Below are 25190 nucleotides of genomic sequence, written 5' to 3'. Positions count from 1 at the left end.
GGAGCCAGCCATACGCCCCCAGATCTGTGCTTTTAAAGAAGTCTCTCTGGCTATAGAATGGAGAACGAATTGGAGTGGGATATGAGTGGATGAAGGCAACTCGGCTGTTGAAGTAAACCACTTGACAGATCGTGTACTAGGTTGGTATCAGTAGGAGTGAAGAAAAATAATCCAAAAAAATATTCTAAGGTTTAGAATGACTCATTTTAGTGATAAATTGGTTAGGTGGGGTGTGGCGAAAGAAGGAAAGGGGTCAAGGATGAATTGACTTCTAAATCTTACTTGTCTTTATTCACAACTCATTTCTCTTCACCTTGAATTTGATCATCAGGTAGTACGGAATTCTTTGTCGTTCTTCTCACACACCTTATCGTTTCATACTGCTGTGATGATTAACTCCTAGCCACCCAGCCATCACCTTGTCCAGCTTGCCTTCTCTGGTCACTATTCTCTTTTCCCCAGGTAGGGCTAAGTTCTTTTACCTTTCCTCTACCCTGTAGAACCTTGTACACTTACATGTTGTTTAGTTTCCAAACGTTTGGGGATTTTCTAGGTATCTTTTTGTTACTGGTTTTTAATTCTGTTATGTGCAGAGAATATACTTTGCATGCCTTTAATTTTGCAAAACATTTTTAGAGGCTTATTTTGTGCCCCAAAATACTGTCTCTCTAGGTGAATGTTCCAAGTGTACTTGGAAAGAAGGTGTATTCTGCTCTTGGGTGGAGTGGTCCATAAATGTTAGGCCAAGTTGGTTGCAGTGCTGTTAAGGTCTGTATCCTTGCTAGGTTTTCATCTACTTGTTTTACGGATTACTAAGAGAGGGGTGTTGAAATCCACAACTGTTGTTAGGATTTGCCTGTTTCTCCTTGGAGTTCTATTAGTCTCAGTATTTTTAGGCTCTGTTATTAAGTACATAAGCTTTTAGGAGAGATTATTTTATCCTCTAGATTACTTGACCCCTTTATCATTATATCTTTATTTCTTAAGATATTTTACTGAAATGGACTGTCAATTATGGTTGTCTCCTTCATGAGAACCTACGTTAGGGCGGGGTCTCATTCATCTCCCTCCCCTTAGTGCCTGGTTCAGTCTCCAGTATGAATAGGCAGCAGAGGTAATTGTTCAGCTGAGTGTGTGAGTTCAAGAAAGTCTCTGGATTCTTTTCACTCTTAGTTCTGTGCTGTCCATTATGGCAACCACTAGCCACATGTGGCTATGTATTTATTTCTTTATTGAAAAAATTATTTTTATTTATTTAAAATGTTTTTTGAATGTTTATTTTTGAGCTAGAGACAGAGCATGAGTGGGGGAGGGGCAGAGAGAGAAGGAGACACAGAAGAGAGAGGGAGACTCAGAGCAGGCTCCAGACTCTGAGCTGTCAGCACAGAGCCCGACGTGGGGCTCGAACTCACAAACCGTGAGAGCATGACCTGAGCCAAAGTCCATTGATCAACCAATTGAGCCACCCAGGCATCCCCCAAAAATTTATTTTTAAGATTTTTTTTTTTTTTTTTTTTTTTTTAGTAATCTCTATACTCAACATGGGGGGGCTCAAATTTACAATCACGAGATCAGGGGTCTCATGCTCTACAACCGAGCCAGCCAGGTGCCCCCACATGTGCCTATTTAAATTTAAATTAAATAAAATTCAAACTTCAGTTTTTCAGCGGCATTAGCTACATTTCAAGTACCCAGTAGCCATATGTGGCTAGTGGTTCCCATATTGCGCAAACATAGATGTAAAACATTTGGATCTTTTAATACTATTTGCAGAAAGTTCTCTTTGACTGACTGCACTGTTGTAGTTAGCTTCTGCTAGACTCTGCTCATTTACCTAACATCTTTTTTCCTCTAGCCTGTTATTTGCTCTGAATCCTGCATGGCCTGGGTAGCTCCAATAGTTTGGCCCTGGTCCTCCTTTATTGAGACCGTCAGCCCAGCACTATTTGCATATGTAATTGGTATTTCTGCAGTCAGACTTGGGATCATCTTTGAAATGACTACATTTGTTGTTCTTGGTGGTAGGGGGAAGAGGCAATCAGTTAATACTTAGTTTTAGAAAATCTGCCACAATCCTGATAAAATTAAGCTAAGAGTCATAGATGTGGGACGGAAGGGAAATAAGGATTCCAATTTAGAGGTTTGGGTTGGGAAATTTAATTTGATAATTTAGAGTATTGCAGTGTTGTAAAAGTTTAACAGTTGGTGTATGAACTGACTTGTGAGATACTGGTGTGTTCCAGGGTGTTCATTCTGCTGTATAAAACATCTCCGGAAACTCTGGCCAAATTATTTAATAGTTTTCAAGGAAAACACATCACTTTTTTTTTTTTTTTGAGTAGGATTCTTTTGTTACTTAATTGACGTTAAATTGCAACTGTGAAACCTTCTGAGGTTTGCTAAGAAACTGAATGCTTATTAGACCCTTCTGCTCACCGATGTTTTCTAGAATTTACATACTTGGGAGACTGCTTGGCCGAGAGAAATTCATACCAAATGGCAGTGTTCATTAGGTTCAATTTCTATATTTTCCTGTCATGGCTTCCTGCTAGATTTTAGTGTCTTAACATTGCCTCCTTTTGAGATCTGTCTGTTTATAGTATATTCTATTTATGGAGCTTAAAAAGTATTTCAGAAATGCACATATTAATCTGTGTGGAATTTCTCTTCTGGTCCTTTTTCCTTCTAATAGCTTGCACAGCGATATCAAGACTTGTCTGAGGAAATAGTCCCAACATTTAAAATAGGTAGTAAGGGGCGCCTGGGTGGCGCAGTCGGTTAAGCGTCCGACTTCAGCCAGGTCACGATCTCGCGGTCCGGGAGTTCGAGCCCCGCGTCGGGCTCTGGGCTGATGGCTCAGAGCCTGGAGCCTGTTTCCGATTCTGTGTCTCCCTCTCTCTCTGCCCCTCCCCCGTTCATGCTCTGTCTCTCTCTGTCCCAAAAATAAATAAACGTTGAAAAAAAAAATAAAAAAAAAAAATAAAATAGGTAGTAAAATTTTAGCATCTCCTATCAAAGCATTTTCCCCTGTTCTTCTAGACACAAATAATTTTCACATACTCCTTGAAGCCTTATTCAGTAAATTATCCCGACTCATGACCATATTATTCTCCGACTCATGACCATATTCTGCTTTTATTAAAGTGCTATGTGGGCACCTGGGTGGCTCAGGTGGGTAAGTGTCCGACTTTGGCTCAGGTCATAATCTCACAGTTCGTGGGTTCAAGCCCTGCGTCAGGCTCTGTGCTGACAACTCAGACCCTAGAGTCTGTTTCAGATTCTGTGTCTCTCTTGGTCTATGCCCCTCACCCCCTCAAAAAAATGAATAAACATTAAAAACAATTTTAAATAGGGGCGCCTGGGTGGCTCAGTCAGTTGAGCATCCGACTTCGGCTCAGGTCATGATCTCACACTCCGTGAGTTTGAGCCCCACGTCGGGCTCTGTGCTGACAGCTCAGAGCCTGGAGCCCGCTTCAGATTCTGTGTCTCCCCATCTCTCTACCCCTCTCCTGCTCATGCTCTGTCTCTGTCTCAAAAATAAATAAAAACATTAAAAAAAAATTTTAAACAAAGTGCTATGCAAATAATAAAAAATTTAGAAAGCAGTTTTACTGTAATTTCAGATACATATTTGAACTTTTTGGTCCAAAATTATCCAGATGAAATGCCTTTGATTTCTGCTGTAAACTTAGAAGATTATCTCCTTACAGATGTATTGTCCTTAATTGCCTAAGTAGTTTAAGTTGTGAATCTTCCCCGTGTCTCAGGAAAAACCTAACAGTGGAGATTGTTTATGGCAGAGGTTACAACCTCAAATGCCTACAGGGTTCAAGTATGTAAGTTAAAGACTTGAAATGGCCTTTTTAAAATTTGTTAGTACATAACTGCATTTGCTGTTAATATTTATTTGCCTTAAAAAAACTAGCCATATTGAGGGATGCCTGGCTAGCTGAGTTGGTAGAGCATGTGACTCTTGATCTTGGGGTGGTGAGTTCAAGCCCACGTTGGGTGTAGAGCTTACTTAGGAAGAAAAGAAAAGAAAAGAAAAGAAGAAAAAAAAAAAACAAACCATTTAGCCCTATTGAAATGTGCTGTCCTAAATGTGCTAGAGATGTATCTGTAGTTACTTAGATACTGAGTGTTTCTATAGGGTAGATTCCTAAGAGTGGGATTGTTGAGTGATATTTATTTATTAAAAAAAATTTTTTTAACATTTGTTTTTGAGAGAGAGACAGAGCATGAGCGGGGGAGGGGCAGAGAGAAAGGGAGACACAGAATCCAAAGCAGGCTCGAGGCTCTGAACTGTCAGCACAGAGCCCGATGCGGGGCTCAAACTCACGAACCGTGATATCATGACCTGAGCCGAAGTCGGATGCTTAACCAACTGAGCTACCCAGCCGCCCTTACAGAGTAGATTCCTAAGAGTGGGATTATTGGGTAATATTTAATAGGCTGAACTAGGTTATGCTCTCATCACCTGGTTGTTTTTAAACCTTCCCTAATGTATACTCAAGTTTTAAATTAATTATTTTTACTTGAGATACAATTGACATATATTGTATTAGTTTTAGGTATACAACATAATGATTTAATACATACACGTTATGCAAAATGATTACCTCAGTAAGTTTAGCTAACATCTATCACTACATGGTTATACTTTTTTTCTTGTGATGAGAACTTTTATGCTCTATTCTGTTAGCAACTTTCAAGTATATGATACAATATTGTTAAAACTGTAGTCATGCTATACAGTACACATCCCTAGGCTTATGTGGTTTTTATTTTATTTATTTTGTTTATATATTTTTAAAGTTTATTTATCTATTTTTGAGAGAGAGAGAGCACGAGCACACACACATACACATGCAAGCAGGAGAGGGGTAGAGAAAGAGGGAAGAGAGAGAATCCCAAGCAGGCTCCATGCTGTCAGCACAGAGCCCTTGTTGGGGTTCAAACTCACGAACCGTGAGATCATGACCTGAGCTGAAATCAGGAGTCAGATGCTCCACCTGAATGAGCCCCTCCCCCCCCATGTGGTTTTTAAATTAACTTCTTTCTAGAATCTAGCCAACTATACTGAGACCTTTAGTAGGTGGTCTTGGATATGGATTAGGCCTCATCATTTGCTGGTAAATATATGTGTGTTTTGAGAGCCTGAGGTTTAGCTTCCAGACTGGGGGAGGGGGCAGATGTTTGTTTTGAGAAGTTTCTGGCTAGGCTGGAATGGAGTTCTTTATTGCTTCTTAGCTTGAGTTTGACCTTAGAAAAGTCATTCCTCTGTGGGCCTCAGTTTACTCATCTGTAAACTGTTGCCTGGACTACATGATCTTATTGGCAGGGGATTGTCAAACTTTGTCTTTTAAATTGTCAGATAGTAAATATTTATGTTTTGTGAGCCAGACCCTCTTGCGACTAGTTAACTCTGCTATGGTAGCACAAAAGCAGCCATAGACAGTAAGTAAACAAGTAAGCATGGCTGTGTTCGAATAAAACTTTATTTAAAAAAAAATAAGGCTGTGGCCGGTCATGGTTAGCCAACCCTCTTTTGAGCTCTTGATGTTCATTAATCTGTGATTTGGATCATTAAAATTGGAAGAAAGTTTTGAATTTTTAAAATAACACTTCTGAAAGTCTAGTAAGAATTTTACTTTTGTTTTTCCCATTTATCAGGAAAGAAACAAAAAAATTTAAAAGTCAGAAGGTTACATTAATATTTTGGTTGCTCTCCTTTGGTAACCCGTCTTTGAATGTGTGTATATATATGATGAATAGTCACGTGTAGAAACATACATATCGTTATATCTATAATTGGCTTTGTAGTTCTCTTTACTTATACAATAGGATCTTACTATATCTAAATAAAATTGTCTACAAAAATATCTGCTCTCAGGGCACCTGAGTGGCTCAGTAGGTTAAGCCTCTGATGAATGTGCATACGCTCTTCTCTCAAAATTAATTAACTTAAAAAAATATTCTGCTCTCATGGAGCATCTAGTGGAGAGCCCGTGTATTTTAGAAGTAAACTTTGTATTTACTCACCTGTTCTTTTTTGTATCTAGTAGCTTATTTATTGATTGAGGTGGATTTTCTAGAAATGAAATTGTATCATCTGCAAATATGAATCATATGCACAAATCTTTTCTTATGGGGACACCTGGGTGGCTCATTCAGTTAAGCAGCTGACTCTTGGTTTCGGCCCAGGTCATGATCTTGTGAGTTTTAGCCCTGTGTTGGGCTCTGTGCTGACAGCGAGGAGGCTGCTTGGGATTCATTCTCTCTCTCTCTCTCTCTCTCTCTCTCTCTCTCTCTCTCTCCCCCCCACCTTTCTCTCTGCCCCTCCCCTATTCACTCTCTCTCACATAGTAAATAAGCTTAAAAAAATCTTAAATGGCACAAAAAACAGACCCTTAGATCAGTGGAACATAATGGAGAATCTAGAAATGGACCCACAGACATATGGCCAACTAATCTTTGACAAAGCAGGAAAGAATGTCCAGTGGAATAAAGACAGTCTCTTCAGGAAGCGGTGCTGGGAAAACCGGCCAGCAACATGCAGAAAAATGAACCTGGACCACTTTCTTACACCAGACACAAAAATAAACTCAAAATGGATGAAAGACCTAAATGTAAGACGGGAAGCCATCAGAATCCTCGAGGAGAAAGCAGGCAAAAACCTCTTTGATCTTGGCCACAGCAACTTCTTACTCAACGTGTCTCCGGAGGCAAGGGAAACAAAGCAAAAATGAACTATTGGGACCTCATCAAAATAAGCTTCTGCACAGCGAAGGAAACAATCAGCAAAACTAAAAGGCAACCGACGGAATGGGGGAAGATATTTGCAAACAACATATAGCCAAAATCTATAAAGAACGTATCAAACTCAACACCCAAAACACAAGTAATCCAAAAAAATGCTCAACACCACTCATCATCAGAGAAATAATCAAAACCATAACGAGATAACCACCTCACACCTGTCAGGTGGCTAACATTAACAGCTCAGGCAACAAAAGATGTTGGTGAGGATGCAGAGAAAGAGGATCTCTTTAGCACTGCTGGTGGGAATGCAAACTGGTGCAGCCACTCTGGAAACCAGTATGGAGGTTCCTCAAAAGATTAAAAATAGAACTACCCTATGACCCAGCAATTGCACTACTGGGTTAAGCATCTGTTATCCAAGGGATACAGGTATGCTGTTTTGAAGGGACACATGCACCCCAGTGTTTGTAGCAGCACTATTAAAATAGCCAAAGTATGGAAAGAGCCCAAATGTCCATCGATGGATGAATGGGTAAAGAAGATGTGGTGTATATATACAATGGAGTATTACTCGGCAATCAAAAAGAATGAAATCTTGTCATTTGCAACTACGTGGATGGAACTAGAGGGTATTATGCTAAGCGAAATTAATCAGTCAGAGAAAGACAGATATCAATGACTTCCTCATGTGAGGACTTTAAGACACAGAACAGATGAATACAAGGGAAGGGAAGCAAAAAGAATGTAAAAACAGGGAGGGGAATGAAACATAGGAGACTCTCAAATATGGAGAACAAACAGAGGGTTACTGGAAGGGTTGTGGGAGGGGGGAAGGGCTAAATGGGTAAGGGGCATTAAGGAATCTACCCCTGAAATCATTGTTGCACTATATGCTAACTACCTTGGCTATAAATTTAGAAAAAAATAAATAAAATAAAAATATTGAGAGGGAGAAATGAGGAATGATCCTATTTTTTACAGCATCTTTGACACAGATCAAATTACATCAATCAATGCGTTTCAAATTCTAGTACATTTACATAGTAATTAGTTACACACACACACACATATACACATATCCATATGAATTATTAGTTTCTTTTTTTTTTATAAAGAATTTTTTTTCAATGTTTATTTATTTTTGGGACAGAGAGAGACAGAGTATGAACAGGGGAGGGGCAGAGAGAGAGGGAGACACAGAATCGGAAACAGGCTCCAGGCTCTGAGCCATCAGCCCAGAGCCTGACGCGGGGCTCGAACTCACAGACCGCGAGATCGTGACCTGGCTGAAGTCAGACGCTTAACCGACTGCGCCACCCAGGCGCCCCATTAGTTTCTTTTAAAAAAAATTTTTTTTAATGTTTATTTATTTCTGAGACAGAGACAGACAGAGCATGAGTGGGGGAGAGGCAGAGAGAGAGGGAGACACAGAACCAGAAGCAGGCTCCAGGCTCTGAGCTGTCAGCACAGAGCCCGATGTGGGGCTTGAACCCACGAACCGTGAGATCATGACCTGAGCTGAAGTTGGTCGCTCAACTGACTGAGCCACCCAGGTGCCCCTGAATTATTAGTTTCTTAGTGATAATTTTGAAATGAAATATGGAAAATGTAAGGTATACAAACATTAAGTAGAAATTTACAAGACTGACAAAAAGAAATGATGATAATATTGGTAAGTGAACATTCTAATACTGTAAACTCATTTTATCTATACTGTACATTACAAGGCTTTTTTTTTTTTTTTAATAACATTTATTTACTATCAAGAGACAGACACAGAGCATGAGCAGGGATGGGGCAGATAGAGGGGGAGACACAGAATCTGAAGTAGGCTCCAGGCTCTGAGCCGTCAGCCCAGAGCCCGACGTGGGGCTCGAACTCACAAGCTGCGAGATCATGACCTGAGCTGAAGTCAGACGCCTAACCGACTGAGCCACCCAGGCGCCCCTATAAGGCTTTTGTTAGTGTTGCAGTTATTAGCTTAAATGCAATTTAAATCTATACAAGAAATGGTGGATGATTGCTGTACAAGAAACTGAGGATTAGCTAATGAGTTATGATATATTTAAATGAATTTCCCACTTTTGAATTTTCCACTGTGGACTCATGAAGTGAAAAATATTAAAAAAAAAAATCCTAAAACCCCCAATCTTTTCTTATGTTTATGTCTCCTTTTCTTCTTTTTCAAATTGTATTGTCTACTACTTCCAAAACAGTGTTGTCATGCTGGGCATCTTTGTGCTTTTCATATTTAATGGACTGATGCCAATATATTACTGTTAATGGCTATGCTGGCTGGTGGTTTGAGATCTTTAATTGTGGTGAGTATATCCACCTATTTTTGTTTGCTTTATGTTTTTTTTTTTTTGTTGTTGTTAAATCAGATGTAGCTATTGTAGTTTCTGAAATATTTTTCTAGCTTCTTTTGAGACGATCATGTAATTTCTCATCATTACTGGTTTGTTTTCTTAGTTTTGATTTAGTTTTGGTGATTAGTAACTAATTTTCTAACAAACATTCCTTCACCCAGGTTTTACACTTTATTAGCGTTCTTTTAATTTTTATTTATTTATTTTTGAGAGCGAGAGAAAGAGAGAGTGAGCATGAGGGGCAGAGAGAGAGGGAGACAGAGAATCCCAAGCAGGCTCTCTCCACTGTCAGCACGGAGCCCAGTTTGGGGCTCTGTCCCACAAACTGAGATCACGACCTGAACCGAAATCAAGAGTCAAACGAGTTGGATGCTTAACCGACAGAGCCACCCAGGCATCCAAGTCAATTCCAGTTTAAATGGACCCTGTAGATACCTCTGTCCTCTTACTTTCCTTGTACTTCCTCTTTGTACACATTTGAATTTGTAACCAGCATTCCATGTAACTATTGATTCAGTCTACTAGATATGTTAAGGACAGAAAGAAGTGTCATAAGTCTGCTGTAATTCTGTTTCTGTTCATTTCTTCTTAGATTTCTTACATTTTTGCTTTATACAGTTTGATGCCAATTTATTTGGTTTATTAATTCATGCAGCAACTTTTTTTCAGATTTTTTATTTTATTATTTTAAAGTTTATTTATTTATTTTGAGACAGAGAGATCATGCATGTGAATGCACATGCAGACGGGGTAGGGACAGAGTGAGAGTGAGAGAGAGAGAGAGAGAGAGAGAGAGAGAGAGAATCCCAAGCAGGCTCCATGCTGAGCCTGACACAGGACTTGAACTCATAAACTGTGAGATCATGACCTGAGCTGAAAGCAAGAGTTGGACGGTTAACCGACTGAGCCAACCAGGTGCCCCACATTTATGTTTTATGGAGGTTTATGATTTTTATATCTTCATTGTGGACTGCATCCTTTATCATTATAAAATATCTGTTCCATTTAGGGGTTTTAAAGTTTTGTTTTGAATTAAACTTTTATAACTTCATTTCGTTTTCATTTCCTACCACAGGAGTTTACCTGGGACATCCTGTTGAAAATAGCGAATAGGCAGTTAGAAATAATGTATCTGGGGTTTAGAAGAGAGGTCTGGGTAGAGAAATCCATTTAGAAGTCATTGGTATTTTGGTGATAATTGAGTCCACTGATAATTGAGGGAAAGTCAGAGAATGTGGTGAGGACTACGTTTTGGGGAGAGCCCACATGGAAAAGCAGTGTATGACGGAAGAACAACTGGTCAAGGAAATTGAATTGTAGGTGGCAGCAGGAAGTTGAAGAATGATGTGCCCAGAGGTGTTAGATGTTTTCAGAAAGGCGAGGTAAAAATAGGTGAATTGTTATAGTAATTTGTATCCCAGGTATCAGTTGATGTTTTCTTGTTTTTTTTTTTTTCAGTTGATGTTTTCTTTCAGTTGACGTTTTTTCATTTTTTTCAGTTGATGTTTTTGTTTCAGTTGATGTTTTCAAAACTACAAGTTTTGTCAGTTTTTACAGTTAATATTTTTTATTTAATCTTATTCTGTATTCAGGCTGTAACATACTTCCTGTTAGCTCTATATATTGAAAAAATTAAAACAAGTAATTGAAATAATTAAAAATAAGGAACTTTAGAACAAATTTTCTGTACTGTTTTCTTTAATTTTTTTTTTTTTATTATTATTAAGTAATCTCTGTGCCCAATGTGGGGCTTGAACTTACAGCCCTGAGATCAAGAGTCACATGCTCCACCCACTGAGCCATTCAGGTGCCTTTCCTCTCCCCACCACACTTTTTTTTTTTTTAGGTTTTTTAATTTATTTTTTGAGAGAGAGAGTGCAAGCGGAGGAGGGGCAGAGAGAGGGGGGTGGACAGAGGATCCGAAGCAGGCTCCGTGTTAACAGCAGAGAGCCCCACGTAGGGCTCGAACTCACGAACTGTGAGATCGTGACCTGAGCGGAAGTCTGATGCTTAACTTACAGAGCCACCCAGGTGCCCCCCAGCATCCCCCCCAACACACTTGTTAAAGTATGCTCTATGCCCAGCGTGGGGCTTGTTTGAACTGATGACCTCGAGATGGAGAGTTGCATGCTCTATGGACTGAGCCAGAATGGGAAAGATGAAAGGAGGAATCCTTTTTACTTATGACAAATCATTTTCATAATTTTTAAAAAATGACTAGTAAAGGTATCATAGGTGATATTTTGTTATGCCATCCATAGTTTATGTATGTGTAACAGTAGATTAAGTAATTAAATTTTGTTAGATCTAGAGTATTCTGATGAAAATGATCTTTCTTCACCCCCTATACTCATACTATTTTTCTCTCAGATACTGATGAGAAATAGGGAGACAATATTACATTTTTTCCCTCTAGAAACACAAATTTTGTAGAGAGTTATGGGGTCCAGAAGTCTGAACACTTTCAGACAATTTTCTAGATAGAATTAATTCAGTAAAAACTTATAAGCTAAATTTTGAAAAACCTATAGTGGCATCAGGGTTTTAATCCTGGCATGACTTCGCCACTGGACCTCCACCTTGTATAAGTAGTGTTGCTTCTGGGTGTCACCGAACAACCACTTTTTAGTTACTGCAGTAAGCCAGACATGATTTGTGCTCTAAAAAAGTCAACAAATGAGCTGGGGGCACATGAGTGATTGCCTGTAGTATAAATGTACTCAAAACTGTAATGGAGAGCTGTACAAAGTGCCAGGGAAGCACTGTTCTCGGAGGCACAGGAGAGAACAGAAGAGGTGACATTTGATCAGGGCCTTGCAAAAGGTCTGGGATTTCTCACAACTCTAGCAAATTAAGGCATTTTCTGTTTAAAGTGTGAAGAGAAGGGTTTTTCCCCCCCTTTAATTAAAAAATTAGGGGTGCCTCTCTGGCTTAGTTGGAGTGTGTGTGTGTCTCTTGATCTCAAGGTTGTAAGTTCAAGCCCCATGTTGGGTGTAACGGTTGCTTAAAAATAAAATATTGGGGGCTCCTGGGTGTCTCAGTTGGTTAGCATCAGACTCTTGGTTTTGGCTCAGGTCATGATCTCACGGTTCGTGGGTTTGGGTGGGTTTGGGCCCCGCGTTGGGCTCTGTGCTCAGCCTGGTTGGGATTCTATCTTGCTCTCTCTGACTTTCCCACTTACGCACACATTCTCTCTCTCTCTCTCATTCTCTCTCTCTCAAATAAATAAACATTAAAAAAATAACGTCTTTAAAAAAAGAGCAAGAAATTAACCAAACAAGTGCAGATTGTGCCCACAGTGCATATTTTAAAAACCCAGATATGTAGAAAAGGGCCCCCGACCAAAAGTTAACACTTGGTGAGAACTGTTGACCAGTTCTTCCAAAGCGTTCAAAAAAGAGCATCCCTACAACACCCTATCAGGTTCAGTTAGACTTTTATTATGAAATATAAAAGAGTGGAAAGTTTTGCAAGTCTGGTCATTTTTTTTTTAAAGTATCTATACATAGTAACACATTTCTTCTGTTAAAGTAGTAACATTTCAGATGGGCCAGAATCTTTGTTTTTCAGGCACGAAATTCTCTCCCTTAACCTAGACTATGCTGGAAATTCATTGACACATTCTTCCTCTTTGGTTCTCTTTTTCCCCCCAGAATTCATGCAGACCACTTTCCATCTTTGGCATTTTCTTTTTTGTAGGCTTTGTAGTCTTTGATTAGGCTTCAGCTGTCTTGTAAATCAGTCCTCTTCCAGTCTTGCCTCCTGAGACAACCCCTTAGTTTTCTTGCCTGAGTTTCCATGAAAGCCTTACGTTCTGTTTGAGAGGGGAGATACCCGGTTTCTGGAGAGCAGTAGTTTTCAAACTTCGCTGCACAATGGAGTTATCTGGGGAGAAAGATAAAAATACAGATTACTGAGCTTAACCTGGGGTTCAGTAAATTTGGGATGCACGTTGACACTCGACTTCTAACAGCTTACTATGTGACTTTGCTGCATCTCCAGTTTTACGACGGCTGCTTCATGGCAGCTTCTCGAACTTTAATGAGCATGTGAATCGCCTGAAGATTTAGAGAAACTGCAAATCCTTCTGTAGGAGACCCTTCTGGAGCGGGGCCTGAGCTGCTGAATTTCTTGCAGGCATCTTGGATGATGCCAGTCGCATTTTGAGTAGCATGGTTTGAAGGTACTCTTTGAAATTAGTGCGTTTAATCTGATGTGTATTGTTGATTGTCTGATCTCAGAGGGATAGCCTTTCTGAGTTGTAGGGCAATGGTTCTTAACTCGTGGGCCTCAGACCAGCACAGTTAGCGGCACCTGGGAATTACTAGAAATGCACATTCTGAGGCTCTATTCTAGAACCATTAAATCCAACTCTTTTAACCAGAGTCAGCTCTCCAGGCGATTCTGTTGTACAAAGTTTGCAGACCACTGTTCCAGGGGTTCCAGTTGTAGTCCTCTGTTTACTTACATAGTGAGGAGTAAAAGCACATTTCTGACATTTGTGCAATTGTGTGGGCTAGCACTTAAAAACTACACAGTGTTTCAATAAATATTTATTATGTACCTTACTGTGTGCTAGCCACTATTCATGGCAACAACAGACAAAACTCCCTGCCTTTAAGAAGGCATTCTTTTTTTAAAAATGTTTAAAAAAATTTTTTTTTTTTTTTTTTTTTTTTACATTTACTCATTTTTGAGAGACAGAGCCTGAGCACAAGTGGGGGAGGGGCAGAGAGAGAGAGAGGGAGACACAGAATCCAAAGCAGGCTCCAGGCTCCCAGCTGTCAGCACAGAGCCCGACAAGGGGCTCGAACTTACGAGCTGTGAGATTGTGACCTGAGCCGAAGTCGGACGCCTAACCGACTGAGCCACCCAGGCGCCCCTAAATGTTTTATTATTTATTCTTGAGAGATACAGAGTGTGAGCGGGGAAGGGGAAGAGAGAGGGGGAGACACAGAATCTGAAGCAGGCTCCAGGCTCTGAGCTGTCGGCACAGAGCCTGACAGGGGCTCAAAGCCATGAACCGTGAGATCGTGACCTGAGCCGAAGTCGGATGCTTAACCAACTGAGCCACCTAGGCGGCCCAAGAAAATTACATTCTTATGGTTATTTACTACTTTATGGACGTTTATGTATGTACATGTGTATTTTCCCATAAGCAGCAGATAAAACAGTTCTGCGTGGTTTCAAATTGTTTATCCTTTTGTAGCATTTTTGTCCCATGGTGTTTTGTTTTTAAGATTGATACGTGCTGACATATGTAGCCCTAAATTACTCAAGACTGCTCTCTGGAATCCTATCAAGTGTATGTTCCACAATTTAATCTTTCCCTTATTGGTGAACATTTTGGTTGTTTCTAGTTTGATTCGCTACTTATTTGCTCTTTTAAACAAATTGAATACTCTGCATATGCACAAGGAAGTTTTCCCTAGAGAAGTGATTTGCAAACTGTGGACTGCAGCCAGCATGTTTTGAAAGTTGACAGAATAGACGGTGTTAGGACAGAAGAGAAGAGGTTATAAGACATACAGTTAAGAGTAGCGTTTTGTAGGACTTTTGCTTTGGTGTTGTGTGCTGGATTGAGACGTAAAATGTTATTTTTTACTTTGGGCCATGAACATGGAGTTTGCAGACTGTTCTCTGAGGGTTATGTGCACCATCTTAACCGGTACTGAGCTACTCTCAGAACTGGGGGTGTCCGTATGTAGTGCTGCTGATGGTGGATTGCTGTTCCCATTGTACTGCCTTCTCCCCCAGATTTTACTTAGTTGGATTTTTAAGTCTGTGTCCATTGATGGGTATGACACAGTATTTCACTGTGGTCTTGTTTGCTTTGTCCTGATAACTAGTGAGGCAGATGTCAATCCCGCCCCCGCCCCCCCCCCGTCTTTTTTTTTTTTTTTTTTTTAATTTTATTTTTGGGACAGAGAGAGACAGAGCATGAACGGGGGAGGAGCAGAGAGAGAGGGAGACACAGAATCGGAAACAGGCTCCAGGCTCCGAGCCATCAGCCCAGAGCCCGATGCGGGGCTCGAACTCCCGGACCGCGAGATCGTGACCTGGCTGAAGTCGGACGCTTAACCGACTGCGCTACCCAGGCGCCCCGCCCCCGTCTTTTTTAATACAGGAAAATTTAATATATCTGCTAGATATTAGAATAGCGTTGAAAATGGTAATGAGTGTAATCCTTGGTGGCATATGATAGATACATTTTAATGAACCGTTGAAATGATTTGCTAATGCTGATGATTGACAGTTGAGGGGCTTACGTGGCTTAATTCTGAGTTTTCTCTTTGTACATTCTAATCTGCGCTCAGTTCTATAAACCTGAATCTTTGAATTTGGCATAGTGATCTTATATTTGTGTTCCTACAATACCATCAGTAAGCCATTAGTACCAGTGTCATTTTACTGATTTGAATATTAATGTTTCATATGTGTGCACAGATACCTGTTTAACATTTTTCTTTTAAATTACCATAATAAAAATATACGCATGTGATATTAAAAAATATAAAAAAGTAAAAAAAAAATTAGTTTTTTCCCCCTGCCCCCCCAGTTCTCCCTCTCAGAAACAAGAACTTTATTTATTTATTTAATTTTATGTTTTTAATTTACATCCAAGTTAGTTAGCATACAGTACAACAGTGATTTCAGGGGTACATTCCTTAATGGCCCTTGCCCATTTAGCCCATCCCCCCCCCAAAACCCCTCCAGTAATCCTCTGTTTGTTCTCCATATTTAAGAGTTTCTTATGTTTCCTTTTTTAATTTTCTTTTTTTTTTTTTAACGTTTATTATTGAGAGACAGAGACAGAGCACGAGCAGGGGAGGGGCAGAGAGAGGAGACACAGAATCCGAAGCAGGCTCCAGGCTCCAAGCTCTCAGCACAGAGCCTGATGTGGGGCTCGAACCACAAACCATGAGATCGTGACCTGAGCCGAAGTCGGATGCTTAACCGACTGAGCCACCCAGGTGCCCCAAGAGTCTCTTATGTTTCATCCCCCTCCCTGTTTTTATATTCTTTTTGCTTCCCTTCCCTTGTGTTCATCTGTTCTGTTTCTAAAAATCCTCGTATGAGTGAAGTCATATGATATTTGTCTTTCTCTGACTAATTTCACTTAGCATAATACCCTCTAGTTCTGTCCACGTAGTTGCAAATGGCAAGATTTCATTCTTTTTGATTGCCGAGTAATACTCCCATTGTATATATACACCACATCTTCTTTGCCCATTCATCCATCAGTGGACATCAATGGGTTCTTCCCATACTTTGGCTATTGTTGATAGTGCTGCTGTAAACATTGGGGTGCATGTGCCCCTTCAAAATAGCATACCTGTATCCCTTGGGTAAATACCTAGTAGTGCGATTGCTGGGTTGTAGAGTAGTTCTATTTTTAATTTTTTTTTAATTTAATTTTTTTAAAATTTACATCCAAATTAGCATATAATGCAACAGTGATTTCAGGAGTAGATTTCTTAATGCCCTTTACCCATTTAGCCCATCCCCCCTCCCCCCAGTAACCCTCTGTTTGTTCTCCATATTTATGAGTCTCTTATGTTTTGTCCCCTTCTCTTTTATATTAGTTTTGTTTCCCTTCCCTTATGTTCATGTGTTTTGTCTTTTAAAGTCCTCATATGAGTGAAGTCATCCGATATCTGTCTTTCTCTAATTTCACTTAGCATAATACCCTCCAGTTCCATCCACATAGTATAAATGGCAAGATTTCATTCTTTTTGATTGCCGAGTAATACTCCATTGTATATATATACCACACCTTCTTTATCCATTCATCCATCGATGGACATTTGGGCTCTTTGCATACTTTGGCTATTTTGATAGTGCTGCTATGAACATTGACCCCAATGTTCCCTTTGAACCTGACCCCATGTGTCCCTTTGAAACAGCACACCTGTATCCCATGGATAAATGCTTAGTGGTGCAATTGCTGGGTCGTAGGGTAGTTCTATTTTTAGTTTTTTGAGGAACCTCCATGCTGTTTTCCAGAGTGGCTGCACCAGCTTGCATTCCCACCAACAGTGCAAAAGAGATCCTCTTTCTCTGCATCCTCGCCAACATCTGTTGTTGCCTGACTTGTTAATGTTAGCCATTCTGACAGGTGTGAGGTGGTATCTCAGTGTGGCTTTGATTTGTATCTCCCTGATGATGAGTGATGTTGAGCATTTTTTCATGTGTCGGTTGGCCATCTGGATGTCTTCTTTGGAGGAGTGTCTATTCATGTCTTTTGCCCATTTCTTCACTGGATTATTTGTTTTTCGGGTGTTGAGTTTGATAAGTTCTTTATAGATTTTGGATACTAACCCTTTATCTGATACATTGTTTGCAAATATCTTCTCCCATTCTGTCAGTTGCCTTTTAGTTTTACAGACTGTTTCCATCGCTGTTTAGAAGCTTTTTATTTTGATGAGGTCCCAATAGTTCATTTTTGCTTTGTTTCCCTTGCCTCCGGAGACATGTTGAGTAAGAAGTTGCTGTGGCCAAGATCAAAGAGGTTTTTGCCTGCTTTCTCCTCGAGGATTCTGATGGCTTCCCGTCTTACATTTAGGTCTTTCATCCATTTTGAGTTTATTTTTGTGTATGGTGTAAGAAAGTGGTTCAGGTTCATTTTTCTGCATGTTGCTGGCCGGTTTTCCCAGCACCACTTCCTGAAGAGACTGTCTTTATTCCATTGGACCTTCTTTCCTGCTTTGTCAGAGATCAGTTGGCCATACATTTGTGGGTCCATTTCTGGGTTCTCTGTTCTGTTCCATTGATCTGAGTGTCTGTTTTTGTGCCAGTACCATACTGTCTTGATGATTACAGCTTTGTAGTACAGCTTGAAATCCTAGAAACAAGTACTTTAAAAAGATTCTTGGGGCACCTGGGTAGCTCAGTTGGTTGAGTATCTGACTCTTGATTTCAGCTCAGGTCACAATCCCAGAGCCTTGGGATCAAGCTCCACATTGGGCTCTGCACTGGGTGTGGAGTCTGCTTAAGATTCTCTTCTCTTCTCTTCTCTCTCTCTCTCTCTCTCTCTCTCTCCCCCCTCCCTCCCTCCCTCCCCCTCTCCCCCTCTCCCCCATGTGTGTGAGCTCTCTCAAATAAATAAATAAATTAATTAACTTAAAAAATATTAAGGATTCTTGGGGCATCTGGGTGGCTCAGTCGGTTAAGTGTCCAACTCAGTTTTGGCTCAGATTGTGATCTCAGTTTGTAGGATTGAGCCCTGTGTTGGGCTCTGTGTTGATGGTGTGGAGCCTGCTTGGGATTCTCTCTTTCTCGTTGCCTCTCTCTGTCCCTCCCCCACTCATTTTCTCTCTGTCTCAAAATAAATTAAAAAAAAGTCTTTTTCATTTCAGCATATATGAGTTTTACTTTATTCTTTCCAACTGCCATTGTGTAAGTGTATCATAATTCATAATTCATTTAGGTATTGATGTATATTCAGGCTAAAACAAAACCCACAAAACTTCAACTTAAAAAAAATTTTTTTTAAGTTTATTTATTTTGAGAGAGAAAGAATGTGAATGGCAGAGGAGCAGAGAGAGAGAGAGGGAGAGAATCCCAAGCAGACTCCACACTGTCAGGGCAGAGCCCAGTACAGGTCTAGATCCCACGACCCAGTGGTCACAACTGGAGCCAAAATCAAGAGTCAGTTGCTTAACTTACTGAGCCACCCAGGCGCCCCCAAAACTTCAACTTTCATAAACCCTTGCACTAGACTTTTTTTGTACTTACTTAAATGCATATGTGTATATCTGTAGGATAGATTCTGGGAGGTTGAATTGCTGGGTCAAAGGGTTATGCATTCAGATAGATTTTGCCAAATTGCCTTTTAAAATGTGAAGTAATTTATACTTTCCCAATAATGCTTCAGAGGAAACTGACCTATATTTAATGTTAACTTTCAAAAGTGCTCACCCTGTTTACTATGTACATGACTATAGTCATGATTTGAATAGAAGCTCTTTTGTGGTTTCCAGCTAGATGTATAGAATGTAGAACTTATGGGCCTTTTTTTTTTTTTTTTGCCTTTTTCCCTTTTATTTCTAAAACCAACAGAAAATGAACAGACTTCAGCTTTTTTTTTTTTTAGAGAGAGTGGGGGAGGGGCAGAGAATCTTTTTAAGTTTGAGAGAGAAAGGAAGAGTGGGGAGGGAGGGAGGGAAGGCAAGCCTGGGGGAGGGGCAAAGGGAGAGAGAACCTCGAGCAGCCTTCGCACTCAGCCTCCACACTCAGCCGGGAGCCCGATGTGGGGCTTCATCCCACAACCCTGGTATCATGACCTGAGCCGAAATCAAGGATTGGACATTAACCTACGGAGCCACCCAGGTGCCCCAACTTTAGCTGATTAATAATATGAAGTTATATAATCCGTTAAAATTCAGATCTATGCAATGGTTATCCAAAGTCTTTCAGAATGTATGAAAGCTGATGCTTTAAAATTAGACATTAAATTGATTTAGATAATACTTCTGTTACCGCTTTAAAATAGATTCCTGTCAGCAGTTTGTTTTTTTTAACATTAACTGCTTTCATTGATAGTCTTCAGTAATTTATTGTGTTTCTCATTATAAAAAGCCTGCTGTATATACAGTGTCAGATACTTTTTTTTAAGTATTCTCGTTTGCAAGTGACCGAAGACAAACATGTTCACTTACGCACGAGGGAAATGGTTTTGGTTTCCGTAACTGGGAAATCCGAAGGATAGGTTCCACCAAGGACTCAAGAATTGTTAGTACTTACATGTCGCTTCTGCTTTTGTCCATCGTCTTTACTCCCTTCTTCCATGAGGGAAGTAGAGATGACTTAGCCATGGACAGCTCTGGCCTCATTCATGGAGAGAAAGGGCTTCAGAGCACTTCTCGTCTGAATATAAAATCCCAAGGAGAGTCTTGCTGGCCTGCCCTGGGTCATATCTCCATGCCATACTGTGACTGGGGCCCCATCGCAATCACGGCGTGGGGAAGGGAAATTCTTAAAAGGGAATGATGCTGGGAAAATACCGCTAATGAAAGAAATATGCCAAATTCTGGGCGGCTCCGTAGGTTAAGCGCCCGACATCGATTTAGGTCATCTCACGGTTGGTGGGTTTGAGCCCACGTCGGACTCTGTGCTGACAGCTCCGAGCCAAGAGCCTGTTTCGGATTGTTGTCTTCCTTTCTCTCTCTGCCCCTCCCTGGCCTGTGCACTCTTACTCTCCCTCTCTCAAAAATAAATAAACTTAAAAGAAAAAAAAAGAGTTGGGTGTTCAGCTGGGGAGATGGAGTAGATACCATGAAAAGGTAATATAATATGAGGTAACATGGTTCACAGAAGGCTACATGAATTCAGAAGAGCCTGGGGAGATTAGAATAAGCTTTTGAACGTAATGGTAAATACAGAGTTAAATCTCAAGGTGGTGGTATATTCCACACCAGTTGGTTTCTTTCTCCATAAGTCACTTGGACCCATCTTTTTGTTGTTATTCTCACAGCCAGACTCTGAATCCAGGTCTTTATCTTCTGCTTAATTGCAGAATATGCCCTGTCTCTGGTCTCTTCCTCCTTGTCCTGTTCCTTCTGTTCAGTGAAGCCAGAGAAGTCTTTCTGGAACAGTGTACCCTTGTCCCTGCCCTGCTTAAAAAACCTGGTAACCCTCATCACTGCCAGAATAAAGTACTCTACAGACTCCTAAAGACTCTACATTCTGGTCCCAGAACTGCTTTCCAGCCTTCCTTCTGGAATTCTTTACTTGGAGGATGCTCTTTGACAGTGTTTTGCATAAACAGCTGAGGGAATGCAGAGACTGGGTCTGTAAGCAGTTTTGTCTTGTTTGCGGACTTGTTTCTTCTCTTATTTGAGGGAATCCCTCTAGGTTCAGCCTTCCCTTTTACTCCTCTCTCTCATTTATATTTATACAGGTGAAGCCCAGATTTTCCAGGAGGCACTAAAATGGGCTGGGTTACCCATCATGGTGCTTATTATCACGGTGATTCTGGGATTTAATCGAATCTGTGAAAAGTGCATCTGTGTAGATGGTATCACTTTCGTGAAGTTTGCCGAGATGGAGGCTCACCAACAGTGTCTGGCCCAGGGTCATCCTTTGGACTTTTTTCTGCAGAAAGTAATGGATACACTTTTATTTGGAAAATCTTTTCAATGAATGAATATTGGGTGTGCATTGGATAAATTAAAATATCTTCACCTTTTATATTCTTTAGCATGCTTTTTTCTCCTGACACCCTACACCCTTTTAGTTATGAGACTAAGCTCAAAGTGAGGAGGTCTCAGGAATGGGGGAGGGGGCAGGCAGTTCAGAGGTTACCAGTAGCCCCAAATCATGGTTGATAGAAGCTAATTGTACAACAGTGAATTAAGGTTAACTTATCTTGTTAAAATTGTTTCTGATATTTAAAGATACTTTTCCTATCCTGTAGACATCATTGGAAGTAATAATAAAAAAAATAATATAGGCACAGCTGTTTAGGAGACACTTGTTTCAACAAGTTTTCTTTTTAAAATTTATTTTTAGAACAAGTGCAAGCAGGGAGGAGGGGTGAAGAGAGGGAGGGACAGAGAGAGAGAGAGAGAGAGAGAGAGAGAGAATATTTTAAGTAGGCTTCATGCTCAGCTTGGAGCCCAATGTGGGGCTCGATCCCACGACCCTGGGATCATGACCTGAGCCTTGATGAAGAGTCGGACCCTCAACCGACAGAGCCTCCCAGGTGCCCCTCAACAAGTTTTCTTATTATACAGTAGGGCTTATTAAAATCCCTCATAGATTCATTCAGAAAATTAGATGAACTCCTATATGCTTCGTACAAACTAAGCTCTCAAATGCGTTGTATATTGATACATTTATATATATACATATATGTTCCTGGACATCACATCTCATAACAGGTACCTATAGTTGCTTAACCCACTGCTAAAAAATGCATACAATCTGTGTCTGTTTCCTAGGTGAGCCTCCCTTTTTTCTTCTCTTTTTTACTTCTTCCTTTCTTTTGCCTTTCTGTCTCGGCCCTAACTTTTGTGTTGCACTGTGGAACTCTCCGATACGTGGCTCTCAGGAAGCATTTCTGGCAGAGGAGAAGGGGTGCTATACCAGAGAACTTCCTGTTTGTCGAGAGCCGTTTCTGTATCTCAGCTGACACAGTGTGAGCTCTCTTGTGCCTGTTACCTCACATGGGGATGTTTTTTTCTCATTTATGTTCTTTACAGATCTTTCACTGAGTGCACTGTTACTTTTTACCATAGTTACCTGGAAACCACTTACCCCCTCTAGATAATTGAGAGGTGATTACAATTAAATTTGTGTGTTTTTTTTTTTTTTTTTTTTTTACTTCTAGTTTGTGATACAATGGGAAAACTTTGAGTTCGGATGTTTTTCGACTTAAAAACTAGAGCTGAATCATTGCTTCTTGATCCTGTTTTAACTTGACAGTTATTAGAAAAATCGGAGTGTGCTTATCTGTTTTTTGAGGTGTACGTCCAGACAGGGAAAAGCTAGAAAACCGTAGTTTGCAGAAATGACGGATTGATTTGTAATTATGCCATTTCTTTATTTGCAGGTAGGCGAAAACCGAGAGTACATCGGCCTCGTTCTCCGATATTGGAAGAAAAAGACATCCCGCCCCTTGAATTTCCCAAGTCCTCTGAGGATTTAATGGTGCCTAATGAGCATATAATGAATGTCATTGCCATTTATGAGGTACTGCGGAACTTTGGCACCGTTTTAAGGTTGTCTCCTTTTCGCTTTGAGGACTTCTGCGCGGCTCTGGTGAGTCAGGAGCAGTGCACGCTTATGGCGGAAATGCACGTCGTGCTCTTGAAAGCGGTTTTGCGCGAAGAGGACACTTCCAATACTACCTTCGGACCTGCTGATCTGAAAGACAGCGTTAATTCCACGCTCTATTTCATCGACGGGATGACGTGGCCGGAGGTGCTGCGGGTGTACTGTGAGAGCGATAAGGAGTACCATCACGTTCTTCCTTACCAAGAAGCAGAGGACTATCCCTATGGACCAGTAGAGAACAAGATCAAAGTTCTGCAGTTCTTAGTCGATCAGTTTCTTACCACCAACATTGCGCGGGAGGAGTTGATGTCTGAAGGGGTGATCCAGTATGACGACCACTGTCGGGTTTGCCACAAACTTGGGGATTTGCTTTGCTGCGAGACGTGCTCGGCTGTGTACCATTTGGAATGTGTGAAGCCGCCTCTCGAGGAGGTGCCGGAGGACGAGTGGCAGTGTGAAGTCTGCGTAGCGCATAAGGTGCCTGGTGTGACCGACTGTGTCGCCGAAATCCAAAAAAACAAACCGTACATTCGACACGAACCTATTGGCTATGACCGAAGTCGAAGGAAATACTGGTTCCTAAACCGGAGACTCATAATGTAAGTGTGACGGTCTTAATTTTTGTGTGTGTTTAAAATCGAGCCAGTTTCCTTCCTGACTGAGAAAACCGAGCTCGGCCGCTGATGGAATATAAACCTTTGTGATCGAATAACGAGTTACGTAGTTAAGTAGTTTCTGACTTGAAGGAATACATACCTTAAAACAGCTTTTTAAGTTGTAGGGAAAGAAGAGTGTGCGAAAACATGCAAATTACACACCAGGGTATTAATTGCCTGGGATGGGAGATAGACTGTTACAAGGCAGGTGCCACGGGGGGCCCTTCCCTGACTTTATTCCCTGCATCCCTGCAGCCTATCGTGAGGCGATCGCCACCCTTATTTTGGTGTTAGGATTTTCCTCTCGTTTCGGTTTCGCTACATCCATACGTAAAATGGACCGGCAAGAACCAACCAGCCGTCTGAGGAAAGATCGGTTTTGTCATCATTGGCCGTAGTCTCCCAGGAGGAGAGAAGCTCTACAGACTCATGGTCGCAGCCTGACTTCTGCTTTTCTGAGGGTTTTCAAGAGGCTCTTCCAGGCAGGTCAGGGGGAAGGACAGGAGACCGTCTGGGAAAGCAGAGCATTTACCTCGGTCACGTGTCGGGCAGGGTCGGAGTATGGACTTGGTTTTGACATCTTGTAGAAATACGATCGGAGGGAGTGGGCTGCTTTGTATTTTCAGCTTCTGAAGTCATCACAGCCTTCTTGCCGCTCTCAGAATTAGGTCAGATCTTATAAAACCAGTGGTGGGCTGAAAGGAACATCGAGCAGGGCTTGGAGAAGATAAGCAGGAACTTCCTCGGCGCCTGGGCAAGCCTCGCCAGGTAGAGGGAGGCGTCTCAGCCAGGCCCCCCCCCTTCGCTTACGAAGATGGCCCAGAGTAAACAGGTCCTCAGTTCTGTGCAGTCGTCGTCTTGCAGTGTTGCTGTTGAGAAATCGGAATCTGTTCGTTGATTCTTTGTATGTGACCTGTCGGGACTTACCTGGAAGCTTAGAATCTTCTCTTTGCTTGTAGCGTTTTGCAGTTTTAGAGTGATACGGCCTCGTCTGAGTCCTTTTTTTATCCGCCAGGTGTTTGGTGGGCACTTTCAAATCTGGCAGTTGAGTCCTTCGGTTGAGAACTTGTCTTGAGAACTTCCTCCTCTCCTTTTCCCTGTTGTATTTATCTTGTGCTATTATTTTGTTGAACACTGGTCTTCCTGTTTTGGTCTTCTGGTTTTCTTACCTTTTTCCTCCAGTTTTCCTCTTTGTCTTTTTTCTTCTTTGGGGTGGGAGGGAGGGAGGGAGGGAGTGAGTATATATGTGTGTTGTTCAGTTTTTCTGGAAGATTTCCCTGTCTTAGTCTTTCAGCCCTACTATTTAGATTTTCTTTTTTTACTATCATATTTTTATTTTCTAAGAGCTCTTTTGTTCTTAGAATCTTCCTCCTTTAAAAAAGTAATAAGGGGCACGCACCTGGGTGGTTCACTCAGTTGAGCGTCTCACTTCAGCTCGGGTCATGATCTCACGGTTCCTGAGTTTGAGCCCCTGCGTCGGGCATGCTGCTGTCAGCCCAGAGCCCACCTCAGATCCTCTGTCCGTCTCCCCTCTTTGCCCCTCCCCTGCTCATGCCCGCTCATGCTCACGTGCACTCGCACGTGCTCTCTCTCTCTCTCTCTCTCTCTCTCCCAGAAATAAACA

General features: G+C 41.2%; 1 protein-coding gene across 20 annotated transcripts in view; it reads left to right on the top strand.

The window, feature by feature from the left end:
* BPTF (bromodomain PHD finger transcription factor) overlaps positions 1-25190 on the top strand; it is a 147988-nt gene that overhangs the window by 17975 nt on the left and 104823 nt on the right. For all 20 annotated transcript variants that reach the window (XM_043585037.1, XM_043585034.1, XM_043585033.1 and 17 more), the window contains exon 2: positions 22687-23509. In XM_043585037.1, coding sequence (XP_043440972.1) covers positions 22687-23509 — 823 coding nt within the window. The remainder of the gene's footprint in view (positions 1-22686; positions 23510-25190) is intronic.

This window comes from Prionailurus bengalensis, chromosome E1 (assembly GCF_016509475.1).
Source record: "Prionailurus bengalensis isolate Pbe53 chromosome E1, Fcat_Pben_1.1_paternal_pri, whole genome shotgun sequence".
NCBI classification, from domain to species: Eukaryota; Metazoa; Chordata; class Mammalia; order Carnivora; family Felidae; genus Prionailurus; species Prionailurus bengalensis.
Note: the sequence above shows the minus strand (reverse complement) of the source record. Positions and strands in the feature narration are given on the sequence as shown.